This window comes from Balaenoptera physalus (genome assembly GCF_965194825.1).
Source record: "Balaenoptera physalus genome assembly, chromosome: 14".
NCBI lineage: Eukaryota > Metazoa > Chordata > Mammalia > Artiodactyla > Balaenopteridae > Balaenoptera > Balaenoptera physalus.
In genome coordinates this window covers 48297970-48324194 of record NC_138893.1, presented here as the reverse complement: position 1 = coordinate 48324194, position 26225 = coordinate 48297970, and the positions used below count along the sequence as shown (strand labels likewise).

General features: G+C 50.0%; 2 protein-coding genes across 2 annotated transcripts in view; one reads left to right on the top strand and one right to left on the bottom strand.

Annotated features, from left to right (window-relative positions):
- Positions 1-14886, bottom strand: part of LOC309642262 (calcium homeostasis modulator protein 3-like) — a gene marked incomplete at its 5' end in the record, with an annotated part of 54835 nt that extends 39949 nt beyond the window's left edge. Inside the window, one exon of the mRNA XM_082423516.1 lies at positions 14221-14886. Within this exon, the coding sequence (XP_082279642.1) occupies positions 14221-14886 (666 nt within the window). The remainder of the gene's footprint in view (positions 1-14220) is intronic.
- Positions 14837-26225, top strand: part of NEURL1 (neuralized E3 ubiquitin protein ligase 1) — a 79539-nt gene continuing 68150 nt past the window's right edge. Inside the window, exon 1 of the mRNA XM_082425212.1 lies at positions 14837-14969. Within this exon, the coding sequence (XP_082281338.1) occupies positions 14885-14969 (85 nt within the window). The 5' untranslated portion in view covers positions 14837-14884. The remainder of the gene's footprint in view (positions 14970-26225) is intronic.

The following is a 26225-nucleotide window of genomic DNA, read 5'->3' as shown; positions in this document are numbered from 1 at the left end:
TTTGGCCCTTGGAAAGGCCACCCCAGCCTGCTTCTCCTCACTCCCAGGTGTGGAGGTGGATCTCCCAGCTAGGACGGGACCTGCACCCACACCTGCCCGTCCCTGCAGCCTCCAGCAGGGTGCCAGGCAGACTGCAAGGGTGGCAGATGTTTGTTCTCTGTGACGTTGACACTCAGACCCCCTTTTTTCATCTCTAGCTCTGTCCTCTCTGCCCACTCCTTGACCTGTACCTGCCTCCCTGTCTGCTCCTAGGAGGTGAATGGAATGTAGGTCCTGCTCTTATCTATCTCTCTTATTCTGTCCCTCTTTCCATCTCTAACTCTACCTTTCTCTGTGTGTGACTCTCTGTGTCCCTCATTGTGTGTTTCTGAGTCTTTCTGTGTGTCCCTCTGTCTCTGTCCCTCTCTCTGTGCGGTGGCCTCTTCCTGTCTATCTTTCCCTCCTCTCACCTGCAGCCCGCCCCGTAGCACCCTTGTCTTACTGGCCCCCGGTCCTGACACTGGCAGCCTGACTTGGGGAGCGGAGTGGAAGCGGCCACAGGAGCCCAGGGCTCTGTTCCTGGGTCACAGATCCATGCGCTTGGCCTGGAGCCTGGGCTGGGGGTGGGTGAGGCTCGGGCTCCCTCACTCCTAGCCCAGCGCTACCCTTGAACGCAGGAAAACCTCAGGGACTGGGATGGCCTTGACCCTGCTGGCCCCTGCCCTGCTCCATCCGGCCTGGACCAGTGGGCACCTGGGACTCCCAGTGATGCCATCAGCAATTCCTCAGACCCCGGGTCCTCACAGTCATGAGTGCCACTCCCCACCCCCAGCCCTCTGGAGCATGTGAGGTAAGCGTCCTTCTGGATCCTTCCCGGCCCAGAGGCCCAGCAACGCCCTCTGGTCTCCACGGAGCCCGCCTGGACTGCAGCAGCTGCACTGACCACCCTTCTTCCCGTATTTTCAAACAACTTTTAGAAAATGGAAATGTCGCCATCTTTTTTTTTCTGATTAAACACACCATTATGAAACATGAAAAAATATCTAATATAAAAGTATCCCCATGACTGCAACCCCCCAAGTCTCCCTGTCACTGCATCAGTGTGTGTCCTTCCAAACTTGTTGCTGCCCACACGGGCACGTGCTGGCTGGCCCGCCTGGGAATCCTCTGGAGACTGCCAGGGACGCTGCGAGCGAAGCACTGGGTGCCCTGCTCGCCCAGGAGCCCTGGGGTTGCTGGGGAGAGGCAGCTCAGGCTGCCTCTGGGACTCCCACCTGAGGCCAGTCTCTCTCTTCTCTTAACCTTCACGACACAGGACTCACTGTGTCTCCGTTCCTCTGAGAGATGACAGCCCAGCAGCTTGAGGGACCCGTGGGAGGTGCAAATGAATTTTGTGTAGATCACTTAGCCTGTATTTTAAGTCAGACCATCCCCAATATGTCCTGCAAACTTCCTAAGTATCTGTGCAGTCTCCACCTCTGATGAGGTAGCGACAGCCGGAAACCCGGAATCCCGGGTCTTAGATCTTATCTGTATTGTACCCAGTCCGTGTGCTAGTCCAGGTCCTGTGAAACAGGATGACGTGTGTGCAGGAAAGCGGGGAGGGAGCGGGAGAGGGCGGGAGCGCCGTCAGAGGCAGCGAGTGTGACTCTGCGGGGAGGAGAGGTGGGGGGCGTACTGGAGAAGCCCTTCAAGCCGCTCCTTGTCCTGGGCTCCTAGCTAGCAGAGAACCGCCAGCACCAGCACAGTCCTGGCGCGGGGCCTGGAGAGGCGGGGTGTTTGTCCCGGGTCACACAGCCTGGTGGGGACAGGGCCAGGAAGGAAGCTGGGCTCCTCCTCTGTGCCTTCCAGCCCTAGTCACCCTCTGGGCTGCTGGCAGGAGAGGGAGCTGTCCCGCCCAAGACCCCTGCTTCTCAACCCTGAACCCCAGGGCTGGGCCCCCCACCGAGCACGGAGGGGGAGAGAAATGGGCTGGGTGGGTCTGAGCACCTCTCTCTCCCATTCTACTCTCAGGGAGGGGCGGGTGGCCAAAGGGCCCCCAGCTGCTTCTGACCTAGGGATTTTTCCAGAAGAGAATGGACAGTGTTTCTGGGGGAACACTGCAGGAAACTGGGACAAGGTCTCTCCCAGGCCAGCCTGCTCACAGCTCCAGCCTCTGGGAGGCGAGATGGCCCTGCCAGGTCAGCCTGCGTCGTGTGACTGCGCCGGCCCTTGCTGGGTATTTACTGGAAAACATTCAAGCAAAGAAAAAGGCAAGAAGGAAGCCCACCACGACTTAAAGGGCTATTACCTCTCGGAGTGAGCAGGTGGCTTTACATAAAACAAAAATTCTGCATTTTCTAAATTGCCTATTTTATAATAATGATTTTTAAACTTTCCCAATAAAAATCATAATTATTTTTACTGGGAAAACTCACAGGGATTAAGGGACAAGGCAAAAGGAAGGAAAATCACCTTTTGTTGCCCGGAGGCCGGGCCTGATATACAAGGAGAGGCAGAAATCGAAGAAAAATAGGAGAAAGATTTATGTTACTCCTGTGTGTGGAAAGAACATTAACTTGTAGATCTGCTGCAGAATAATGCCTCAGATCAGATTTTCTCAACTCCCTACCCTACCTCGGGGCTCTGCAGCTGTGTTCTTCCAGGTCTTTTAATTCTGGGAAATTTTTAAAAAGTCAGATTTTCATTTTAATGCTGACTTAAATCTATTTAGCAGTTTAAAACACGTGTTAACTTGCAATTGGAAGATCTTTATACAGCAAGTCTTTGGTTTCTTTTTTTCTCAACTTGGGGTCTTGGAGATATATTCTTGGGGGTCCTCCATATTTTTATTTCCTTCGAAAGGAATCTGGGTATTTGAGAGATACTGGCTTGACTGTTCTTGGAATTCCTGTGATGGCGAGAGCTCCTTAGGACAGGGTGCCCCCTACTGGAGGAGTCAGTGTGTCTGATGTGTGTGTGTGTGTGTGTGGTGTGTAGCGTGTGTGTCCTCAGAAATACAGGCGTGGCTGTGTTTCTTCTTTCTGTATAGAGAGCACACTCTCCCCTGGGGTTTCTTCAGAAGGAAGACACTGGGTGCGTGTCCCACTTCTCTCTCAGGACTGGGAGGCTATTGTTCCCTCGCATCTCTGAGCTGTGGTGCCCTCTCTGTCCCTGAGAGAACTTTCTCTCTTCTACCAAATGACAGAGGCCTCTGTGGGATCCAGGGGACAGGCCTTTCTGGTCTTCTCTGGCAGACCTGGCTGAAAGCAACATGGCACTTCTGTGGGCTCCACTCTGGTGACTGTGTAGAGCCACATGGCCTCTGAGGGGCTGAAAAGAGAATGAAAAAAAAAAGGGGGGAACTCTGACACATGGCATTGGAACAACTGGCTAATCGTTTGGGAAGATGTAGGTGAATTTCTTCACACTCAGAGGCTAGGGAAGGCCTTTGTGATCAGAGCACAGAATTCAGTAGCTGTGAAGGAGAAGATGGATGAAGCGGGCCTCATAACTTCTGTGGGCAAAATGCCAATCAGCAAAGTGAAAATAAAAAACTGAAAAAAGGCATTTTCCACACACAAGCCACACAAAGCCCTATTTCCTTAATTTGCAGAGGAATCATATGAATCAATAAAAAAAGATGATCAATCCTATGAAAAAATGGGCAAAAGATGTGAACAGGCTATTCACAGAAAAGGAAAGACAAGTGGCCCCAAATCCTGTGAAGATTGTAGTCCTCATTCTTTTTTTTTTTTTTAAATTAATTAATTTATTTGTTTATTCATGGCTGTGTTGGGTCTTCGCTTCTGTGCGAGGGCTTTCTCTAGTTGCGGCAAGCGGGGGCCACTCTTCATCGCGGTGCGCGGGCCTCTCACTGTCGCAGCCTCTCTTGTTGCGGAGCACAGGCTCCAGACGCGCAGGCTCAGCAGTTGTGGCTCACGGGCCCAGTTGCTCCGCGGCATGTGGGATCTTCCCCGACCAGGTCGAACCTGTGTCCCCTGCATTGGCAGGCAGATTCTCAACCACTGCGCCACCAGGGAAGCCCCTGTAGTCCTCATTCTTAATTAAATATGTATCTGAACAAGCAGGTGCCTTTTTAAACTAAGTTTTTAGAAACTAAAAGATAGATATTACCCAATGTTGATGAGGGCTTAGGGAAATAGTCACTTTCATATACTGATGGTTGGAGTACAAATTTGTACTAATTTTCCTAGAACAATTTGGCAATATATTTAAAGCAAATATTTAAATATATGTGCCCTTTGACCTAACAATTACATAGCTCTGTATTTGCCCTATGGATAGATTTGCAGAAATAGCCAAGATAAACAAGCAAGGATGTTCATGATAGCTTTGTTTTAATAGCAATAAAACTGGAAACAACCCGAATTTCATCAATAGGGGATGTTTAATAATTTGTTTAAATAAATTATGGCACAGCCATAAAGTGGGATCTATGCAGTCATTAAAAGAATGAAGCAAATCTGTGTGTTCATATGAAAAGAACTCTAATAGAGTCTAAGTTTTTTTTTTAAAAATGTAGTTTAGTACACTGTGCATAGCATAATCCCTTCTGAGTAAAAATGATATAAATATGTAAAAGTTTTGGTATTGTGCATACACTTTTTGCTGGAAGGATATATAAAAAATGTAGACAGTTAATACTATCGGGTGGTAGCACAGGGGAGACCTTTATTTTCTTTCCAGTTTATACCTTTCTGTGCTGTTTGACTTTTCAGACAATGTACATATGAACTTTATTTTAAAAAGATCAACAGAAGTATTCTGGGCAGGAGATTTATGGATTTTAAAATATGTTTCAATATGTAAATAGATAAACATTAAAAAAAATAGCATTGAAATATATGACTCACACAAAATAAAATAACCAAGTTCAAACCTTAACATTCTTCTACACTTTAATTTTTGGTTCTCACCCTACAGGTTACAGAATATGGAACAGTTGCATTGGTTCACAATACATTTTTAACTCCTTTCTCAGAAGAGGAAACAGATAAGCCTGGTTTTATAATATTTTCACCTTCTTCTTTTAAACATGACTAACAATCTATAAAAATGGATTTTCTGACCAAAGTGAAACGAAGTGGTTTCCAGACCCTGTGAGGGGGGCGGGTTTTCTGGTGTGGAGGTCCTGCCAGCGGTGGCATCAGACATGGATGTCGGGCCAAATGCAGAGACTTGGGGGCAAAAACAGGTGAGGTGCTCTTGGGGGAGGGGACACCCATCCAGCTGGAGTTTCTGAATTCTACTCTTATTCCCAGAGTAACGCTGGGCACCCCCCTTTTCCCTGTTGCCTGCGCCCACAAGCTCATGAGACTTCTGAGACGTGTTTGGGAGAGCCCTGGGCCAGGAGTGGCAAGTCCCAGTTCTGAGGGTAATTGGGTGCATTGGCTGCACACTCTCAAGCTCTGGCCACATGACAACAGCTGTTCACTGGGCATCTGCAGAGCCCACAGCTAGGTGCTGTGCCGGTGCTGGGCACGCACAGGTACCTACCTCAGGTACCAGACGCAGGCAGTGGGGCATCACAGTGCGAGCTGGGGCTCTCTGAAGAGGACCTCCACTTGCCTGAAGTTTGGGGAGTTTCTCTCCGTCCTGGGAGAGAGTGTCTGTGATGGGGAGGGCTCTTCTGCTGGAGATCCAGTCTCAGGATGAAAGATGAGAAAGTGGCTTCAGTGAAGCAAACATGCCCAGAGGGTAGCATCTGGGTGGCTAAAGAGTAGGGCTAATTCTTCATTGACATATTTTCTTTATAATGAAGTGGTTAATGAAAGCTATAAAGATATATTTGCCCCCCCAAATTCTCTTCCCGTTTTGAAACAGGAAAAGAGCAACCTGTAAATATTTTAAAGGTGTTTTGATTGACTCGAGGACCCCCTACCAAAGTTTTCCAGAGACAAAGGGGAGTCTAATGGAGGTCTAGTGCCACCTAGTGGTGGCTAGAGAGAGAACTTGAGAGGGACAGGAGGGAAGAGACACTGGGACACAGAAGCCCGCTCACCTGGCTGAGAGAAAACTTTCCACAGGCTGCTCTCGTTGGAAAGAGGTCCCCCTGAGGCGCCTTTGGGTGAAGGGTGAAGGCCGGAACAAGAGAGCGCCTCTGGGGCGTCTCTTGGGAAAGGAGGGTAGAAGTGGGAGGCTACCCTGGCAGCAGTAGTGGAGAAACGTCTGTTGCCTATTCTGGGTCTAGGGATGAAGGGCATTTGAACTGACTGAAGGCTGTTGACTTACTGGAGATGTGCCTCCTGGCTCCTATGTGTCTTTCAACTTTTACTATGAAGGAGTTTTAAATTTTTATGTGGTCCTATTTATCATACTTTTCTTTTATGATTCTCTGATCTTTGTAACGTTCTTAGAAAAGCTTTCCTACCAAGTAAAGGTCATTTAAAACATCTATGAGAGAAAGAGGATGCTGGGGTATTACACTCACTTTGAGCATTTTTTTTTGGAGTTCAGTTTTGTTATTTTTAAATCTATTTCGTGTTCATTAGTGGCTATGTGCTTCCTGGCTAACTTCCAGAGAGCTGAGCCAAAGCCCCTGGGAGTCTTCAGGGTCTCTACGGTGGGAGGAGGCTGGCTCAGGAACTCAGGGAGGACACCTCCGCTGCAACAGGTGTCTTCCTCAGGCTGGCACCTAAAGGAATCCCATCCTGGGGCAGGCATAGCATCGCAGGGATTCGGACTCAGACCGTCCTAGGGCTGAACCTCAGTGCTTCACTTATCAGCTCCTAGTCAAGTATCTTAACTTTCCTAAGCCTCAGGATTTTCATTTGTAAAATGCGGATGCTGTTGCTGCTGCTGCTGCTAATAATAATAATAGTAGCTACTTCATAGGGTTATTACCAGGCTTAAATTAATTAATACAGATGAATTGCTTAGACCAAGGCCTGGGATGTATGTCTATGTGCTCCATAAATATCACCTGTCAGTATTACCTAAGCCAGTGGCCCTGAGAGAGGTCAAGGGATGCTGTTTGAAATTACTAAACAAATTTCCCAAACACGGATACATGTGGCCCTCTTTCTGGTGTTGCACATTTTTCTTTCAGCTTCTTGCAGGGATCTCCATCTGTCCTTTTAGATGCAATCTTAAGATTTGCCTGGTCTCAGGCCTGGATTTTATCCATAGGCACTATAGGCCCAGGACTTAGGCCTAGGTGCTTTCTAAGGATCTGCTTAAGACTGGAAAAAAATATTACTGGCTCCAAATTATGAAAGGAAAACTTCAAAATCAAAATTAAGAAATGTTTACCTAAATGTCTATAAAACAATGTTGTATCAACTTCATTAACTGTTAAATGAGTACTCATAAATATTTCATTATATCTGAAGACAATCGTAGGTTTTTCTCACTTGGCAAGAACTCCAACACATGCAAGATTGTTTAGAAATAAAACCAATTGTAAATTCAGTGAGTTCCTTTTAGTCCAGTGATTTCAAAAGCCAAATTTACAAAAATCCTTTCAAAATGTTTGAGATAGGAAAATTATGTTTAACGTGGGGTGTAGTATATTTTATTCTGTTTGACCTTATACAGTTAGGCACCAAAGATGAGAGTTTGGGGGTCTGTGAAGATCTTACGATTAGTCCCGGACCTAGGGGCTGCCTCCCAGGAGGCAAGTCTGTCTGCGGAGCAGAGGAGGGAGCAGGTGTTCCCCCTCCCTGTACAGCCACCTCCTGCCCTACCTTCCAACGTGACTAGCCCTGCCTGGGTGGCAGCCTGCGCTGGTCTGGCCCCATATGGTGTTCAGCTTTCCCCAGGAAAGCCTGCAGGCATTCTTTAAACATTATCCTCTCACCTAGAACACATGTCCATGTTCACAGTTTCCCAAAGGGTGATCAGTTAATGATCTGCATGAGATTCTACTGAACCAGAATCTCTTGGGGCAAGGCCCTTGAATCTGCATTTTTTTAGACGTTCTTCCCCTGTCCCTACCCCTGTAGATGATTCTGATGCATGCTGAGTTTGAGACTCATCAGTCTACAGTGTGTGTGCACTACAGGAGGGGGGCAAAGTGAGCCAGTTACAAAAAACGGATTTTATTTTTTAGAGCAGTTTTAGATTCACAGCAAAATTGAGTGGAAGGTACAGAGATTTCCCATATACCCTCTGCCCCAACACATGTGTAGTCCCCCCCATTATCAACATCCTCCACCAGAGTGGTACATTTGTTACAACTGATGAACCTACGTTGACACATCATTATACCCCAGAGTCCAGAGTTTTCATGAGGGTTCATTCTTGGTGATGTACATTCCATGGGTTTAGACAAACGTATAATGTCATGTATCCACATTATGGCATCACACAGAGTATTTTCACAGCCCTAAGAATCCTTTGTGTTCCACCCATTCATCCTTCCCTCCCCCCAACCCTTGGCAACCACTGATCTTTTTCCTGCCATAGTTATGCTTTTCATACAGTATGTAGTCTTTTCAGATTGACTTATTCCACTTCGTAGTGTGCATTTAAAGTTCCTCCATGTCTTTTCATGGCTTGATAGCTCATTTCTTTTTAGCGCTGAATAATATTCTACTGTCTGGATGTACCACAGTTTATTTATCCATTCACCTACAGAAGGACATCTTGGCTGCCTCCAACTTTTGGCAATTATGAATAAAGTGGCTATAAACATCCACGTGCAGGTTTTTGTGTGGACATAAGTTTTCAGCTCCTTTGGGTAAGTACCAACGAGTGCAATTGGTGGATCATATGGTAAGAGAATGTTTCGTTTTGTAATAAACCACCAAAATGTCTTCCAAAGTGGCTCTACTGTTTTTATTCCTGTCAGCAGTGAATGAGAGTTCCCGTTGCTCTGCATCCTCACCAGCACCTGGCGTTGTCAGTGTTCTGGATTTTGGCCATTCTAATAGTTGTGCTGTGGCATCATTGTTGTTTTTAAAAAACTTTTTTTATTTATTTATTTTTGGCTGCGTTGGGTCTTCGTTGCTGTGCCTGGGCTTTTCTCTAGTTGTGGCAAGCGGGGGCTACTCTTTGTTGCAGTGCGCGGGCTTCTCATTGCGGTGGCTTCTCTTGTTGCAGAGCACGGGCTCTAGGCGCGCAGGCTTCAGTAGTTGTGGAGCACGGGCTTAGTTGCTCCAAGGAATGTGGGATCTTCCCGAACCAGGGCTCAAACCCGTGCCCCCTGCATTGGCAGGCGGATTTTTAACCACTGCGCCACCAGGGGAGTCTTGGCATCATTGTTTTGATTTACATTTTCATGATGACATAAGATACGGAACATCTTTTCAAATGCTTATTTGCCATGTGTATGTTTTCTTTGGTGAGGTGTCTGTTAAGGTCTTTTGGCTCATTTAAAAAATTGAGTTGTCTTCTTATTGTTGGATTTTAAGTGTTCTTTGTATATTTTGGAGAATAGGCCTGTTTTAGATGTCTTTTGCAAATATTTTCTGCCAGTCTGTGGTTTGTCTTTTTATTCTCTTGACAGTGTCTTTTGCAGAGCAGAAAATTTAATTTTAATGAAGTTCAGCTTATCAGTGATTTCTTTCATAGTTCATGCCTTTGGTGTTGTATCTAAAGAGTCATCACCAAACCTAAGGCCATCTAGATTTTCTCCTATGTTATCTTCTAGGAGTTTTATAGTTTTGCATTTTACATTTAGTGCTGTGATCCATTTGGGGTTAATTTTTGTGAGTGGGGGTGTAAGGTCTGTGTTTAGATTCACTTTTTTGCATGTGGATGTCTAGTTGTTCATGTACCATTTGTTGAAAAGACTACCTGTGCTCCATTATATTCCTTTGCTCCTTCATCAAAGATCAGTTGGCTATGTTCATTTCCAGGCTCTTTATTCTGTTGCATTGATCTATTTGTCTATTCTCTCACCAATACCACACTGTCTCAATTACTGTGGCTTTATAGTAAACTTTGAAGTTGGGTAGTGTCAGTCCTCCAACTTTGTTCTTCTCCTTCAATATTGTGTTGGTTATTCTGGGTCTTTTACCTCTCCCTATACACTTTAGAATCAGTTTGTTGATATCCACAAAATAACTTGCTGGGATTTTGCTTGGGATGCATTGAATCTATAGATCAAGTTGGGAAGAACTGACATCTTGACAGTTTTGAGACCTACTAGTGGGTTCAGCCCTAAACTTAGTCCTGGGAGGTAGGAAACTGGACTGGAGTACACAAGAGCACAGGACAGGCTCCCCCATAGTGTTGGCAATGAAACTGCACCTCGCACAGTTCTAGGCATACAGGCAGTGCTCAATATGGTCACTGGAGCGACGAATGAAGCTGAATCCCAAAGCGCCTGGGAACAGGGCAGTAAGGTGGCCATTCCATGCTATGATGGTTAGCAAAGACTCCCATCCTTCAGAGGAAAGGCCTGGCCTCAGGGAAAACTTTGTGGCAAAGGTACTGTTGATAAGGACACTGGCCAGAAAGACTGCTCTGGACAAGGCTCTTGGGCTTACTGGGTGGCTGTATTGATAGGTTAATTCACTGACTTATTGATTCATTGATTTGTTGAATAAATATTTGTTAAGAATAAATATTTGTTAAGAATCTACTATGCACTCAGGGATCTCCCCATCTAAGACGTCCAGCTGCCCCCTGCAGTTCAAGCAGGACAACTTCTGTACATGTTTTCTGATGGCCTGATAACTATGGGCTGGGCCTCAGAGGATGGTAGAGGGGCCTTGTATCCCAGCCAGGGATGGCTGTGGCTGTTTCTTGTTTTAAGGCTAGTTTCTCAACAGGGAGGGAAGTGTCATGCTGTTGACGAAGGTGGTCTCAAGTTTAGGGGAGCCTGACTTGGCCTAGATGAACTCCACTCTTGCCTGCCTGGTGGGGGACCATCCCTGTGGCTCGTTCTGGGCTCAGTCTCGGGGAAGGAAGGGGCTCGGGGAAGGAAGAAAGGAGGTTCTCAGTCAAATATTTTATTATTTTATCAACATGGAGACACTTCAAGACTTGAACTGATCTGGGAGCTGTGGAGAGTGAGAAAGAAGGGGAAGGGAGAGGTGAGCCAGCAGGAGGAGACCAAGCAAGGAGCAACAGGGGCAGACAGACAGCAGGAGAGAAAGTGACGGGGATGGAGAGAAGCAGGAAAGGGCAGGGAGAAGGGGAGAAAGACAAAAGGAGGGAGGGAGAGGGGGAGGGGGGAGGAAGAGGGAGAGAGAGAAAGGAGCCAGCCAGAAGGGACAGAAACGAGGGAGAGAGAAGGGGACTGGGGGCCAGAGCTGCTGCTGAAAGAGCCCCGGTTCCACACTGAGTCCCTGCCTGGGGTCCTTCCTCTCCTGTGCGTTGGTGTGAGCGCTCACAGCACCCACACGGACACACGTGTACACACAGCCAAACACATACGCACTGACACCCACCCCCTTGGGCAGCGCCTTCAGAATCTACACTGCTGGGGAGGCGGGGTTGCCACGGTGACAGGTGCTGGAGCACCGCCTTATGGGTGTTAATAGCTTCCATTGAAGCCACCAAAACAGTGACTTCATCCAGCCGTTTCCCTGGCTGGTTCCTTCTCCCTCCTCCCTTCTTGACTGGGGCTGGGAAGGGCCCTCGGGCCATACAGGCCGCTTCCCTGCCTCCTGGCAGCCGCCTTGGTGAAGGGTGGCTTGAAGGCCTCAGGGATTCCATCCAAGGTCCAGGGGGAAGGGTGTGCTGCGGTTCTTTGCTCCTCTGAGCTGGGTCTAACCACCGCCCCTGCCAGGAAAGGGCTTCTGAGGCCCAGGATCTGTCAGAGGGGTCACCCTCAGCTGCTCTGGGTCCCATGCAGCCACACCCACCTCCTCTAGGTCCCTGCCTGGTCAGAGACTTCCAGCCAGTTGCCACTTGACAGTGGTGTCCCCTCCCACAGCACAGAACTCCTTGGAAAAATGAGGGCCAGTCTAGGGAGGTGACATGGGGTACAAGATTTCAGAGGCATCACGCTTAAGCTGGAGCAAGTACAGGGCTGGTGTTGCATGATGCTGAGAGTGAGTGCTTCCATACATTTCACACCAGGGAGGCCTCCCTTGTCTCATCCTAATCCCAGCCCCGTTGATACTCTCATTATCTCCTCAACCCTCTGGGATCAGGGGACATTTCTGTCCTGCCCTCAGTTCCCTGCCTTGGTCCCTAATGCCTCTCGCCTTCCTGTGCAGCTCCCCAGGATCAGCCTGTCCTGAGCTGCAGAGCCCCTGGACTCTTCAGGCAGGCACCGGTGTCTGGTCCCCTCATTTCCCCTTCCCTTTGGCCTTCTCCATCTCTCCCCTGCTTGGCCCACAGCCCCAAGTTTAGACCACATGGGGCCTGTGACCTCCCTGCCATCCTCTACCTTCGGGGCCTCACCCCACCCCCATCCCTGGCCTATGCCCCAGCCCCTCCTCCTGAGGAAGGGAAGGAGGCGATGAGCCTCCCCGCAAGCCACTGTCGGCGAATCCTACCAAGGGCTTGCACTTGGCCCACACTCCGGGGGAATTAGTCTCATCTATACAGAGTTTTCAGATTTATTCCGATGCCAGCAGTAGCCCACAGTGACCTCATTCCAGCAGACTTCAGGGGGTATATGAGTGCAAGAGAGTGTGTGCGCGCTTGTGTAGAAGCGAGTGAGAGAGTGTAGAGGTGTGTGTGCAAATGTGTGAGTGTGCTGCCATTCAGAGCCCATGGATTTCTGATGCATGAGTCATAGGCTGGAGTGAGCCTCGGGGAGATACGCCCATAAAAAGACAGCACCCCTGACCTGCCACGTCCATTCTGCAGCTGGCTGGGCACATGATCCTGGGCATCTAAGAGGCTGGGGGCGGGGGTGGGGGTTGTCTTTCCCTCCAGACCCCAGAGAGCAGCTGTCAAGGATATTTCTAGCTCGCCTGGAGTCCCAGGCATTTAAGGATGTGATGCCTGCAATGGGGTGAGGGTGGAGGGCGGGGGAGGGAGAAAATGGTGGTTCAGAGGCTTTCCTCCCAGTGCTCTCGGTGGAGTTCTGCTGGCAGGCAGGGCGGTTCACCCATTCCACAAGCATTTTTGGACAGTCTGTCATATGCTAGGCATAATCCTGGGGACTGGTGACATCATGGTGAATGGAGTTGGCCTGTTCTCTCCCCTCACAGAGCTTATGTTCTAGTTGGGGAGGTACAACAGAAACCAGGGGGAGAGGCTACTTTCAAACTAATTCCAGAAGATAACATAGAGTAATGCTATGGAACATGACTGAGAGTGGTGGGGGTTCTCTAGCTGGGGCGGGCAGTCAGGGAAGGTCAGGAGGTGACACAAGAACTGTGCCTGAATATTGAGGAGCTGTCCTATGGAGACTTGAGGAAAGAACCTTCCAGAAGAGGATGGACGAGATGCCTGATGCCAGCCCACGTCCTCGCTGGATTCTGGATCAGAGTTGCTGTAGCCAGTCAGGGAGCTAGAGGTGATCTAGAGGAACAGGAAGGCAGATTCTCTCTCCTGGGGGGAACTTGGCTCACCTTCGAGTCCTGATAAGACAGGCAGAAGGAGATGCCCCCATGTCTAGGTAGGAGGAGAATGACTCCCTTTCCCTTCCTGCAGGTCCTGGTAGCAGTGCTGAGCTCCAGGATGGATGAATCATGTGAACAGGTGACATGCTGAAGGCCCCTTCCTCCAGGAAGCCTTCTTTGACTGCTGCAGGCCACAGAGGCCCTCACCTCTTAGAGCTGACAGAGCCACTTGGTTCAGATTTGGTGGTTCTCTGATGGTTTGTCCCTGAGATTTGTTCCCGCACCTTGGCCCTCCATCCCATCTCCTAGGTCAACTCATCTAAAGGCCCCCCAACGCTATGTGTCCAGTAACTGAACAGCCTGGTGTTCTTGTTCTGAGCCTTTGTCCCAGCGCCCCTTGGATCTGACTGAGAGCAAAGGGTCAAGCGCTGGGATTCCTCATCTCACTTCATTTATTCAGTCATCCATCACTCTATAAAAAAAATTGTTTTCTGGAGTTTTACTATGTGCCGGGTGCTGAACCTGGTGCTAGAGAAATTGGAACTTAGGGTTACCTCGCCCCGGGCCTGGCACCCAGGGAGCTCACCGTTCTTGCTGTACGGTTTCTCTTGTTTTCAGGACCAAGTTCCACTGTCTGTGAGAGGAATAAACCCAACCCCTGGAGCCTCAATCTCTCCCGGATATTTGACCCCAACTCGGGCCCAGGGTCCGCCCCCCCCCCCCCCCTCCTCGGGCCGCGGAGGACTAGTGGCAGCCGGGAACACGGCGCATCGGGGGCCACATCTGGCTGAGAGGGCGCGCGCGTGTCACTAAGACGCTCATTCACCGGCACAGCTGTCACCATAACAACCGGAGCGAGGGAATCCTGGCGACTGCTGGGGGCGGGGGCGGCGGTTGCGCGAGGGACCCCGCGGGGGCTGGAGCGTGGCGGCCCTGGGAGACCCACCACCGCGGCAGCGCCCAGCACACTCCGCGCTCCTCGGAGCCCCGCTCCATGCCGAGCCGCCGGCGGGAGGGCGCCACTCACGTCGCAGCCTCGGCCGTCCCCGCGGGCGGGGACCCAGCCGGCGCCGAGCCGCCGAGACTCCGAGCAGGCCGAGCCGCTGAGCCCCCGCGCCGGGAGCCCTGACTCTATGGCCCTGGGGGAGCGCGCCGGAGCCACAGCGCCGCCCGCCACCAGCCAGAACCCGAGCGCCAGCGGGAGGAAGAGGGGAGCCCCGGGCGCCGCCGGCCCCGGCCCAGGGGCGCGCCCGCCGCGGAAAATGGCAGGCAGGTAGAGGGCCCCCGCGGCGGGCAGGCCCCGCCGAAGACCGAGGAGCCCAGAGACAGGGAAGAGAGGAGCGGCCTGCCCGCCCCCTGCCGCAGCCCCACCAGGGCCCTCCCCCGGCGGCGCGCGCGCCCGCGCGCGCACACACTGGCACACCGTACCTCCTCTCCTGCTCAGCCTCGCCTGCCCCCCGCGAGCGCCGAACCCCCTGGGGCCGGATGCCATGGGTAACAACTTCTCCAGTATCCCCTCTCTGCCCCGAGGAAACCCGAGCCGGGCGCCGCGGGGCCACCCCCAAAACCTCAAAGGTAAGGCTCCGCCGGGGCCGGGCGCAGCTGGAGGACTGGGGCGCAGGCGGAGGGGCAGGGAGAGGTGGAGAGGTGTGGCTGGCGAGGCCGGGCAGGTGCCACCTGTTGTGCGTATTTGGAGATGGGAGATGCACCTCGGCCATGGAGGTGTGCTGGAGGTGGGGGACTGCTGGTGATGACGGTGAAAATCAGGGAGGATGGTGTTGCGCGGGGTCTACGCAGTTCTCCCAGCCAGCACCAGAAACGTCACTGGAGTCCCCTCAGGCCATGATGCTAGGCGAGCGTGCAGGGGTGAGGAAGGGCATTTGCCAGGTGGGTAGGGGAGTGTGGCAGGATGCTCAGGCCGGCCAGCTGTGCTTCCCAAGGGAAGCACCATTGTCTCCTTTTTCATCTGCCCATGGCTGGAGGGGTGATGCTGGAAGCACTAGTTGCATTTCCGATTGGAGGGTCTTAAAAATCCAGGACAGATTAACAACAGCCTGGAAAAAGGGGCCAGAGCCGGTGGCCTCTGGAGTCCTCTGCAGCTACTGACTTTTTGTATCCACTGAATCAGGTTGGTTTCTGGTTCCCCAAAGGCTAGATGTCCAGTTGGAACTCTAGAAAGGAGGGGCTGGGAGCCTTGAGACAGCGTAACATTTACCGAGAAGGTCTTTGCCCTCCAAGTCCCTCCACCCACCCAGCACCCTCAGGGAGGCCCCAAGCCCTGTTCTTGGCTTTAACTCTTCAGTACTGTCTCTGACCTTTGGGAGACACACCTGGGTCCTCCCCGGCCCTCAGAGCCCACAGATTCCCTTCGGGGAACCTCCTTTTCTGTCACCCTCAAAACCAGCCAGCACTGGCTGGGCATTCTGATGGCTAAGAGACAGGAAGGGAAGCCCTTGGGCTTTCACAAAGAACAACCCACTTCTTGACACCCACCCCCACTGACCCCCAGGTTATGAGAAGGATACCAGCAATGCCCTTTGACAAAGCATTGAAGTTTACAAAGAACTTTCACAAATACCTTTTCAAGTGGGCAAGGAAACTGCTCTGGGGTGTCCTCAGAGCTAATCATGCCCATGTTACAGTTGAGGAGAACCAATGCTTGTTTCACGTTCCCAAAGCCAGAGAGGCAGAACTAGGCTGCAGACCTGTATCTTCTGACCTGGAATTCTGTCCTCTCTTTTGCTGGACGGTTAACCTTCAGGAGTGGGGGAGAGGAGGAGAGACGGGACCACCGTCCTGCATTCTAACTCCAACCCTTTCAGAACTTCAGCTCTCACTTGGCTCAGGAAAATCAATGGGTTTGTGTGTCCTTCTGGAAATTAATATGGCGGTACCTGTCAAGACCTTTTAAAATATCATTTTCATTGGCCTTGTGATTCCACCTGAAGAAATGATCCTAAGAAAATGGAAATGCAGGCAAATACTTATGTGCTAGGCTAGGATGCTCATGGTAGTGTTGCTTATACTAGGAAAACAACCTAAATGCCCTGAAATCGTGGTGGATCCTCTTGGTGGAGTATTATGCAATCTTTCAAATAGTATTTTTGAAGAATATTTGATCACTTGGGAAAATGCTCACAGCAGCATAATGACAGTTGTAAAAAGCAGCATACAAAGTTGTGTAGACTATGTAAGAGCCCAATTTTGTTAAAATGTTATGAATGCAAAAAAAAAAAAAAAAAATCAAACAGCCCTTGAAAGAAAGTTTCTGGAAGATTAACAGTGGTTTCCTCTGGGTAATGAGATCACATAAGATTTTTTCTTTTCTTTTTTATATTCTGCTCTTTTCTAAAATTTCTACAATAAACAAGTATTATTTTTTATAATCGGAAATCAGCTGTAAGTATTAGATGTATGAAGACTGTTTCTGAGCGTTGAAAACAGATTTCTAATGATGGAGGAACCTGTGGTTGTCATCCAGTTCAATGTCCTCCCTTACAAGGGAGAAGAATGAGGGAAAGGGAGAGTGATTTTACCAGTTACTCAGTGGGTCAGTCAAGAGAAGGTGGCAAAGCCAGACTAAGTCCTTCAAGGGCAGGGGTTAGCTGGGGACCAGTGAGTTGACTTGGTGCTTGAATGCTCACCAGCTGCCCCAAGAAGGCTGTGCTCCATCCATGACCCTAGGGAAGCCCAGAGAAGGCCTCCATAATTGCACCCCTTTTAACCTAAAGTTTGGGATTGTGGGGATGTGAGGTGTCTGTGGCTGGGGTCTTTGGCAAGGGAGGGTGAGCAGGAGAGGGTCTGAGGCCCTCCCATGTCCCTGCTCCCACCCTAGCCTCCTCCTCTGCCTGAATCCCCACCTATCTGGCCTGGGAACGCCCCTTTTTGCTGCCTCCCTGGTTTACAGAGATCAGTTCTTATTCAGTGGGAGTAAATGGTGGAGAAATTCTCCCTGCCAGCAGTCTCCCTCCCACTGCCCATCTCCCTTCAGGCTCAACTTACCAGAATCCACTCTCCTCTGTCCGTAACCACACACCTAGGTGGCCATGAGAATTTTGGTTCTGCTCCTTCCAAGCCTGAGATGAAGGATCAGAGCATGCCGTGAAGGCTGCCCGTGAGTTCCTTCATCCAGGGTCCTATGGTCCTTCATCCAGGGTCCCCGATCCTGCTTCTCAGCCTGACTTTTCCCCATCCTAACAGAGCCATCAATTTTATTCTGTGATTGTTTTAATGTTCACTCCAAGTTCCTTTCTAACTATATCAGCATTGACCTAGGAGTCTTCTCTGATACATCAGTGGTCATCCAGAGTTCCATCCCCATTTTATTGGTATGACCTTGATACTGGCTGTGATTCTAAGACTGTCCACCCTGAGTTCTGCTGGGACAGCTTTGTACTCACCCAGAATTCAGCTCTGATTCTTATCAGTGTCCATCCAGAAATTTGCTGGTGGGAGGCAGGGAACTTTCGATTTTTTTTCTCCTTCCATAATTGCAATCTATTGATTTCTCACCATTTTAATTAAAACAACTGCAAAGGACCTGGCATAACAGGGACCCTGAGACTCATTAGAGATCTAAGATTGGTCTGGCTGTCAGGCTGACATGAAATGAGGCTCGTCCATCACCTGTCAGGTGGTAGACTTTGGTCTTCTCCCTGAAGACACACTGACCTCACTCCACTGCTGGTGCTTCCCACTGGGGTCTGAACAGTGTTGGTCTAGGAGTGTCCACGGGAGAGGTCCAAGGTATAGCTCTGGGATTAGGACCAACAGACAGTTATGAGGAGCTGCCATGTGCCTGGGTCAGAGGTGCGGGCTCATGACATCCCTGTAGATTCACAGACTGAAGATCTACTTGATAAGGTAGGGCTGAGGGAAGGAATGGAATCAAATGCTTTGTTGGATTGTTGAAATCCCAGATATGTGTGGGCAGAGGTCAGAAATGGGGGGTCAGGGAAGAATTTGAGCTGGACATGGAAGGAACTGTAGAAATTGGATAGATGGCAAGGGGTGCAGCGGGAGTCCGAGGGTGTGGAGAGGAGGGTAGGGCAAGGGACGTGCAGCAAAGGCTTGGAGGTGGGAGGAGTGAGTGTATGTATATATTCTCAGTGATGGGCACAGGGTGACTGGGGCAGGGGATTCATGCGTCATGGAGACAAATACAGAGAATGAAGATCTTCCTCCTTCCCCGTCTCTTTCTGAGTGCCTGCCTGCTTGGTGCTAAGTGTTGGGGGAAAGGTAACTAGGAAAGCCTATGGGGAGGACAGCTCAGTCCCAGTGGTCACCCATAGATGGGGGTTGGATAGGCCACCTCCTATCATTTTTTTTTTTTTATTGTGGTAAAATTCACATAACATAAAATTCACAATTTTAACGTTTTAAAGTGTACAATTAACTGGCATTTAGTACATTCACAATGTTGTGCAACCACCACCTCTGTCCGGTTCCGGAACATTTTCATCACCCCAAAAGGGAAGCCTGTACCCATTAAGCAGTCACTCCTTATTACTCCCTCCTCTGAATCCCTGGCAACCACTAATCTACTTTCGGCCTCTAGGCATTTGCCTATACTGGACATTTCATATAGATGGACTCATACTATATTTGTTCTTTTGAGTCTGATTTCTTTCACTTAGCCTAATGTTTTCAACGTTCATCCGTGTTGTAACATGTATCTTCTTTCCTTTCTGTGGCTGAATAATGTTCCATTATATAGATATGCCACATTTTGTTGATCCACTTGCCAGTTGATGGATATTTCTGATGGATATTTGGATTGTTCCACCTGTTGGTTATTGGGAATTTTGTGCTGTGAAGATATGTGTATAAGTTTTTGTTTGAACACCTGTTTTCAGTGTTTCGGGGTATATACCAAGGAGTGAACCTTCCATCTTTTCAAAGCTGGTGCTTTTGAATTGGACATTTCACAGAGCCACTGGTTGTGACAGATGTAGGGAGGTTGTCTCCGTCCAGCTTTGGTTGGGTGTGACGCCAGCCTGTTGTCTTCAGAGTCTCTTTTCCATGGTGGCTGAGGCTCCCGGCAGGCAGAGGGAGGAGCTTCTAAGGTTGGCCAAGGAGCTTTGATTCTTTGAGGTGGACCGGAGTGAGCTACTGGAACTTTCTGCAGACCCTGAACCTCCTCACTGCTCTCTGAGGCCGGGGGTGGGGGACGCATTCTCCTAGGACAAGGTCTTGGCCATTTTCCAGCCTTCACAACCTTGCTGCTACTTTCCTGACCTGGGTCCTCCTCCCAGGTCTTGCAGTAGCTGGCCTCTTTGCCTCCCATTCCTCCTTTGACGCCAGAGGGATCCTCCTAAAGTATGCCTTTCATCTCGCCTGTCCCCTATCAACAGTCTTCAGTGTCATGACCCAGCCTGCCATAATCGGAAATTCAAGGCCTCCATTCTTTGGCCAGCCCACAGATATTCCCACAGCCCTTGTCTGGGCTCCTCCCTTGGTGTCATGACACTTGCAGGTTAGGTGAGCTCATCCATCTCTCTGCTCCCAGCAATGCAGCAGACAGACCTGGCACGGTGAAGGGGTGGGGGCTGGTGGGCTTCCCTGACCCCCCAAGACTTCAGAGAAGCTGGGCTGAGACAGCCCCCATATTGAACCTGGAGCATCTGTCCTGCACACCCTGTTGGGTTTTCATTCAGTCTGACCTTTGAACCCTATATTGTTAATCATAAAAAATAATATTTATAACAGCCACCATGTGTTGGGTGGTTACTGTGTGCCAAGTACTTCCATGTAGATTATTTCTATTAATATCCTACTGACAACCTGCTGAGGGGGAGGTATCATTGTCACCATCTTATATATGGGGAAAGAAAGGCTCAGAGAGGTTAAGTAACTAATCCCAGACCACACAGTTAGTAACTGATGGAGCTGGGATGCAAACCCAGGTCTCTCTGACTTTAGGGTTCACTCTTGTGACCACTATATATCTTGCCCTTATAGAATTCACTCTTGGTGGGCTCTGTCTTCCATTGTCGGAAAGGAACTGGGGAGCAATCTCCTGGCCTCTGGACAGGGCCCCAAAGGAGGGAAAGGGAGTACCATGGGGTTCTTGATGCTCCTTCCCAACCCCTGCCCCTTCCACCTCCTCTGTAGGGTTTTTAGCCATGTAGACCCATCAGCCAGTCATCAGACACTTTCAAGGGAACTTTCTGTTCCTTTGGGCCAGTGTTTCTCACAGTGAGGTTTTTCTACTGCCTGCATCAGCATTAGCATCAGCTTGAAAGCACATCTAAAATGCAGGTTTCCAGCCCCCAGGCCAGATCTACTATCTCAGAATACCTTGGGGATGGGGCTCCCAAACCTGCATGTTTAACAAGAGCCCCAGCTCATTCTGATATACGTCAAAGTCTGAGAATTATCAAGGCTGTGGGGCCTCAGAACAGACCCACTCTGGCACTCTTGGAGTTGGTGAGATCGGCCTTCTCAGAGGAGGGGAGCCTGAAGTTGGATGGAGATTTGGAATGGACCTTTTCAAGGGCATCTTGGTGAGGGCATGGCAGCAAAGGCACGGAGGCAGGAAAATGCAAGGTGTTGGCAGAGACAGTGAGCGGTCCCTCCCACCTGGGATGTGAGCCCCTCCAGTGGGGAGATGAATGGATCAATCTTTGAAGGTAGACTGATGCCAGATCTTGCAGGGCCTTGGATTCCAGATGAGTTTAGATTGATCCTGTGGGCAGTGGGAGCTATGGGTGGCTTTTGAGCAGAGGAGGGGGGAGGAGGGAATGAAGCATCTTGAGCTGCTGGGAGGTTAATGGAGCTACAGGGCTTCTGTCCTAGGCCAAGCTGAAAGGGCTGGGTGGGACAGCCAAGTTGATGACCTCATCTAGGCTTTCCTGTGGGTGAATCTGGAAGCATTTCTGACCAATGGCTATGGTCAGCAGGGCTATTGCACATCAGGAAAAAAAAAAGGATTTTTAAGACGTACAAGTCCTGATGCTGGGCACTATGCTAGGTTCATTCACATAGATTAATTCATTTAATCTCTCAATAAATGTGAAGTAGGTATTATTATTCCCATTTTATAGGTGCAAAAACTGAGACTCATGTATATTAAGAATGCTGTCCAGAAACAATAAACTAGGAAATGGCAGAGTTGAGATTTCTATCTAGGACACCAAAGCCCATGAGGGAGAGAATTGGCCTTGGGGGGAATTTCTGCATTATTGGGGCTTTCTTTTCCCTGATGCTCTGAGATGGCATGTGCCCACTTCCGAGATGGCATGTGCCCACTTCCAAGATGTGCACATTGAGGCCCAGGCATTGGCTCTAAATCACAGAGCGCAAGATGGTGACAATACGGGCAAGGGCAGTAACAAAAGGAGGAAAAGGCAGGAGGAAGGAGGACAAGAGTGGGGCCCTGCCCAGGGGATGCCAGGGATGCCTTCATCTGGGTATGCCAGCTGCCTGGGCCTATTTCCTGTTGGTTTGTGACTCTCTCACTCCTGGTCCTGCGCACCCAGGAGCTGGAGGCTGAGGGGCTGCTTCTCCCTGATCTGGTTGCTTTGGCAACCCTGGGCAGGATGCGAGTGGTCTCCTTGGTAACGCCTGGGAAAACTGCCTGCAGGGCTGGAGGGAAGTGGACTGGCCAGCGGTCAGGCTGGGTGGCACAGGCAGAGCCAGGCCAGACCAGGCCACTGAGACTGCAGGCCTGTGGTGAAGGTCAGGCTTATGGAATAGCCCAGGCAGCCTGTTGGCCATTCCCCAGCAAGCCAGAGTCCAGAGGCCCTGGGGGCCTGGGGGCCTGCCTGGTGAGACCAGAGGCACTAATGGGCCAGCCCAGGAAGTGGGAGGAGATGGAGGTGAGGGTGGGAAGGGGGGAGAATATAGCTTCTGGATGACAGATCCAGCTACAGGGTTTATTAAAAGATGTTTATCAGAGGTCATTACCCGATCCTTCTGCTTTGGGAAATGAGCAGGTGCTGATGCCTGTGGGGGGCAGGACAAAGAGAAAAGCAGGGCTAGAAGAAGAGGAAGAGTCACAGGCAGGCAGGTGGGAGTCTTTGGCTTTCTCTCTGCTCTAGCTGCAGCTCTGGAGTAGGCTGGGCTCTGCGCTGGGCTCCAGAACTGAAGTTCTCCCAGGGTGAGAGTTGGGGTTCCAGGGATTCTCTGATGCGGAGGCTCATTCTGTTGTTTAACAAACATGCTAAGCATCAGCGATGAGCCAGCCGTTCTCCTAGGCGTGAGGAGACAGCGGAACACAAAAAGATGAGGGCTCGCTGCCATGGAGCTTTCCCTCCATGGAGCTGGGAACAAAAATGGCAAATGAACAAATGAATCGGAGTACGATAATAATTACTAACATGTTATGTGCTAGATAGAGACTGTGCTAAGCTCTTTTCACCTATTATCTCATTTAACCTTTAAAACAACCATGTGAAGTAAGTATGATTATTAGCCCCATTTATAAACTGAGGCTTAGCGAGGTTAAGTAACTTGCCCAAGGTCACGTGGCTGGTATGAGTCAGAGCTGGGATTCTAGCCAAGATCTCTCTGACTTTGGCGCTACCACTAAAAAAACCCCAAAAACCCAAAAAAACCCCTTTTCATTTAGAACAGTTTTAGATTTACAGAATTATTGCAAAATAGCAGAGAGTTTCCACATAGCCCATGCCCAGTTTCCTCCATTGTTAACATCTTACATGTGTATGGAACATTTGTGACATTAACGTACCAATACTGATACGTGGTTATTAACTAATGTCTATACTTTACTCCGATTTCCTCAGTTTTCCTTCATGTTCTTTTTCTGTACTAGGATCCCATCCAGGATACCACAGTATATTTTTAGCTACCACATTTTATATATATATATAGTTGTGTTTTCTTATGCTCCTCTTGGTTGTGACAATTTCTCACACGTTCCTTGTTTTTGCTGACCTTGACAGTTTTGAGGAGTGTTGGTTAGGTATTTTGTAGACTGTCCTTTCACTGGGATTTTTCTGCTATTCTCATGATTAGACTGTGGTTATAGGTTTTGGAGAGAAAGACCATAGAGGTGAAGTGCCGTTTTAGTTGCATCATATCAACGGTGTGTGTTCTCAACATGATTTATCACTGTGGATGCCGACCTTGATCACAGGCTGAGGTAGTGCTTGTCAGGTTTCTCCACTGTAAAGTTAAAGGTGCACTTTTCTCCCCATATTGCGCTCTTTGAAAGGGAGTCCTGTGTGCAGCCCACACTAAGGGGCAGAGCGTTATGCTCTACCTCCTGGAGGCGGGGGCACTACTTTAACTGTGCTGTCAACTCTTTCTTTAGTTCCTTACCCAAGCAGTTACATTTGAATAAGGACTGTGAAACAGAAGGCCAGGGAACTTGGGGGAACTTGACCTGGTCTTGGTTGTCTGGGAAGTGAAATGACCAGGGAAGTGATCTGAAAATGAGTAGGGGTTGGCTTCACGTTCCTGGGGGTGCTCCTGCCATGTTGGGTGTGGAACTATTCATTTAGCATCCCTGACTTTTTAAAAAATTATTTTTATTTTTTAAAATTCTTTTTAAAAAATTTTTATTGGAGTATAGTTGATATACAATGTGTGTTAGTTTCAGGAGTACAGCAAAGTGAATCAGTTTTACATATACATATATCCACTCTTTTTTTTTTTTAACGTCTTTATTGGAGTATAATTGCTTTACAATGGTGTGTTAGTTTCTGCTGTATAACAAAGTGAATCAGCTATACATATACATATATCCCCATATCTCCTCCCTCTTGTGCCTCCCTCCCACCCTCCCTATCCCACCCCTGTAGGTGGTCACAAAGCACCTAGCTGATCTCCCTGTAGCATCCCTATTAAATGTCACTGACCAGCTTAAATGTCAGTCATTAAAAAAATAAATAACTCTTCCCATATTTTTAAAAGCACCCCAGAGGGGGCAGTACCACTCCTAGTTGAGAGCACTGAGCTGGGTGTGGAGGGCGCAGTGAAGGTTGTTCCTGGAAGGGGCCTGGCACAATCCCCTGTTGAGGACGGAGCTGGGTGTTGGCTCACCGCTGCTGCTGACTCAGGGGCTGAGTCCCGTCTGTGTCATGCCAGCCTTCCAGGCCACGGAACTTTCAGCAGAAAATCATTAAGTGGCCGCTCCCTTGCCTCTCTGTCCATGGAGGCGAGTTGCTGGTCCCAAAGGCTGTCTGTGTCGGGGGGAGGCAGGAGGAGGAGAGAGGACCCTCTTGGGATGATGGGAGAGGGGAGGGAAGTATGTCTACTGGCTTTTCTGGATGGCCTTCTTGGCCTCTCTCGCCCCAGAATGCCATGCTGGCTGCCCCAGAGGTTGGGGTGGGGACAGGAAAGGGAGAACATTGCCAGGGGAAGGTGCTGTCTTATGATTAGGGTCGTGGCACTTCCACACGCTCCTGACTTTCACCTTCATCTTTCCCCTTGGCTTGCCCCAGCCTCTGCCTGGCATCTACTGAAAGGCTGATCTTCTCCACGGAATGGGACAGTGTGTGTGTCCAGGTGGGGGTGTCCAGGTGCCCCTGAGAGTGAGGAGAGGAGGCACTTTGCCCTGATCAGAGTTGAGTGAAACTGAGAGGATGCTCCAGCTGATTCACTTCATGTGTCAGTGCCCTCTGTGCTGGGCCTGGTGCTGGGCATGGAGGTGAGTACTGGGCATCGTCTCTGCCCTTGAGGTGCTCATGGCCCATGAATCGCTCATCCAATTCAGACATCAGTCCGTAGCGGCAGAAGGGTCCTGGAGCCTTTCTTCTCTGTGTCTGCTTTCCTTTCCTTTTCTACCCTGATCTTCCCAGCAAATGCTCCGTTTGAATACATTCTCCGTGAAGGAAGAGGACTGGCAGGTGGTCAGGTGTGTGCGTGGGGCTGGTGGAAGGGGTGGTGGCCACTGACTTCCAACATCAGACCGAAATCAGAGGTCATTTTGTCCTACCTCCTTTCTCAGCCCAGATCTGGAGCGCTCAGCCCTGGAGAGGGGAAGTGACTTGTCCAAGGTCATACAGCTGGATTGGACCAGGTGCTAATGAGGTCTCAAGGCTCTGACCTTGCTGGATGATGCTCTCAGGATTTGGCAGAAGTTAATTCCAGAGGGACACCCGAGGGGGACGAATGATCGTGCCAACTGTGATGTGTGCTGTCCCGAGGGGAACTACTGAAGGGCTTTAAACAGAAGAGTGACAAGATCTTTTAGATGCCTTAGAAAGCTCTGGGGCAAGAGAGGGGCAGGGGAGGGCCAGGCAGGAGGCTGCTGCAGTCTTCCAGTGGAGGAGAGGTGTGGTTTCTACCAGGGCAGGGCAGTGAGCAGCCAGGCGAGCAGATTGATTTGGGAGATCCTTTAGAAGGTCGACTTGAAGATTTGGAGGTGGAGAGGGAGATGTAGAGGGACTACTTGTGTTGACACGTGACATTCTGACTTCTGGGGCAGTGGTCAGTGAGGCACCCAGGTGGCTTGGCTTGGAAGAGCTTGGCCACACACTGGGAGGGTGGGCCTCTTGGGAGGTCGGGGGTGAGCATGCTGCTGTGTGAGTGTTCCCTTGAGAGCTGTGTCCCACCCAACGCCTTGAGGTCTTAGAGCCAGGAGGAGGGACAGGTGAGCAGGGCAGGGCTGGCCCTGAGCTCTTGAATCCACCCTACCCCCTGGGACATCATCGATAATTAATGTCCCCTCTGCCTGTCACAGGTGGCTCCCAGGTGGACAGAGGTGGGGCCCTGGCACCTGTGTTGTGATGTGCATCTGGCTTCTGCAGGCCTCCGAGCCAGGGCCTTCAGTCCCAACCTAGCCAAGCTTTCTCAGGTGGCTCCTCGCTCCCCGTGGGTGCCAGTTCCCCCAGCATACACACACAAACCATAACAGGTGGCCAT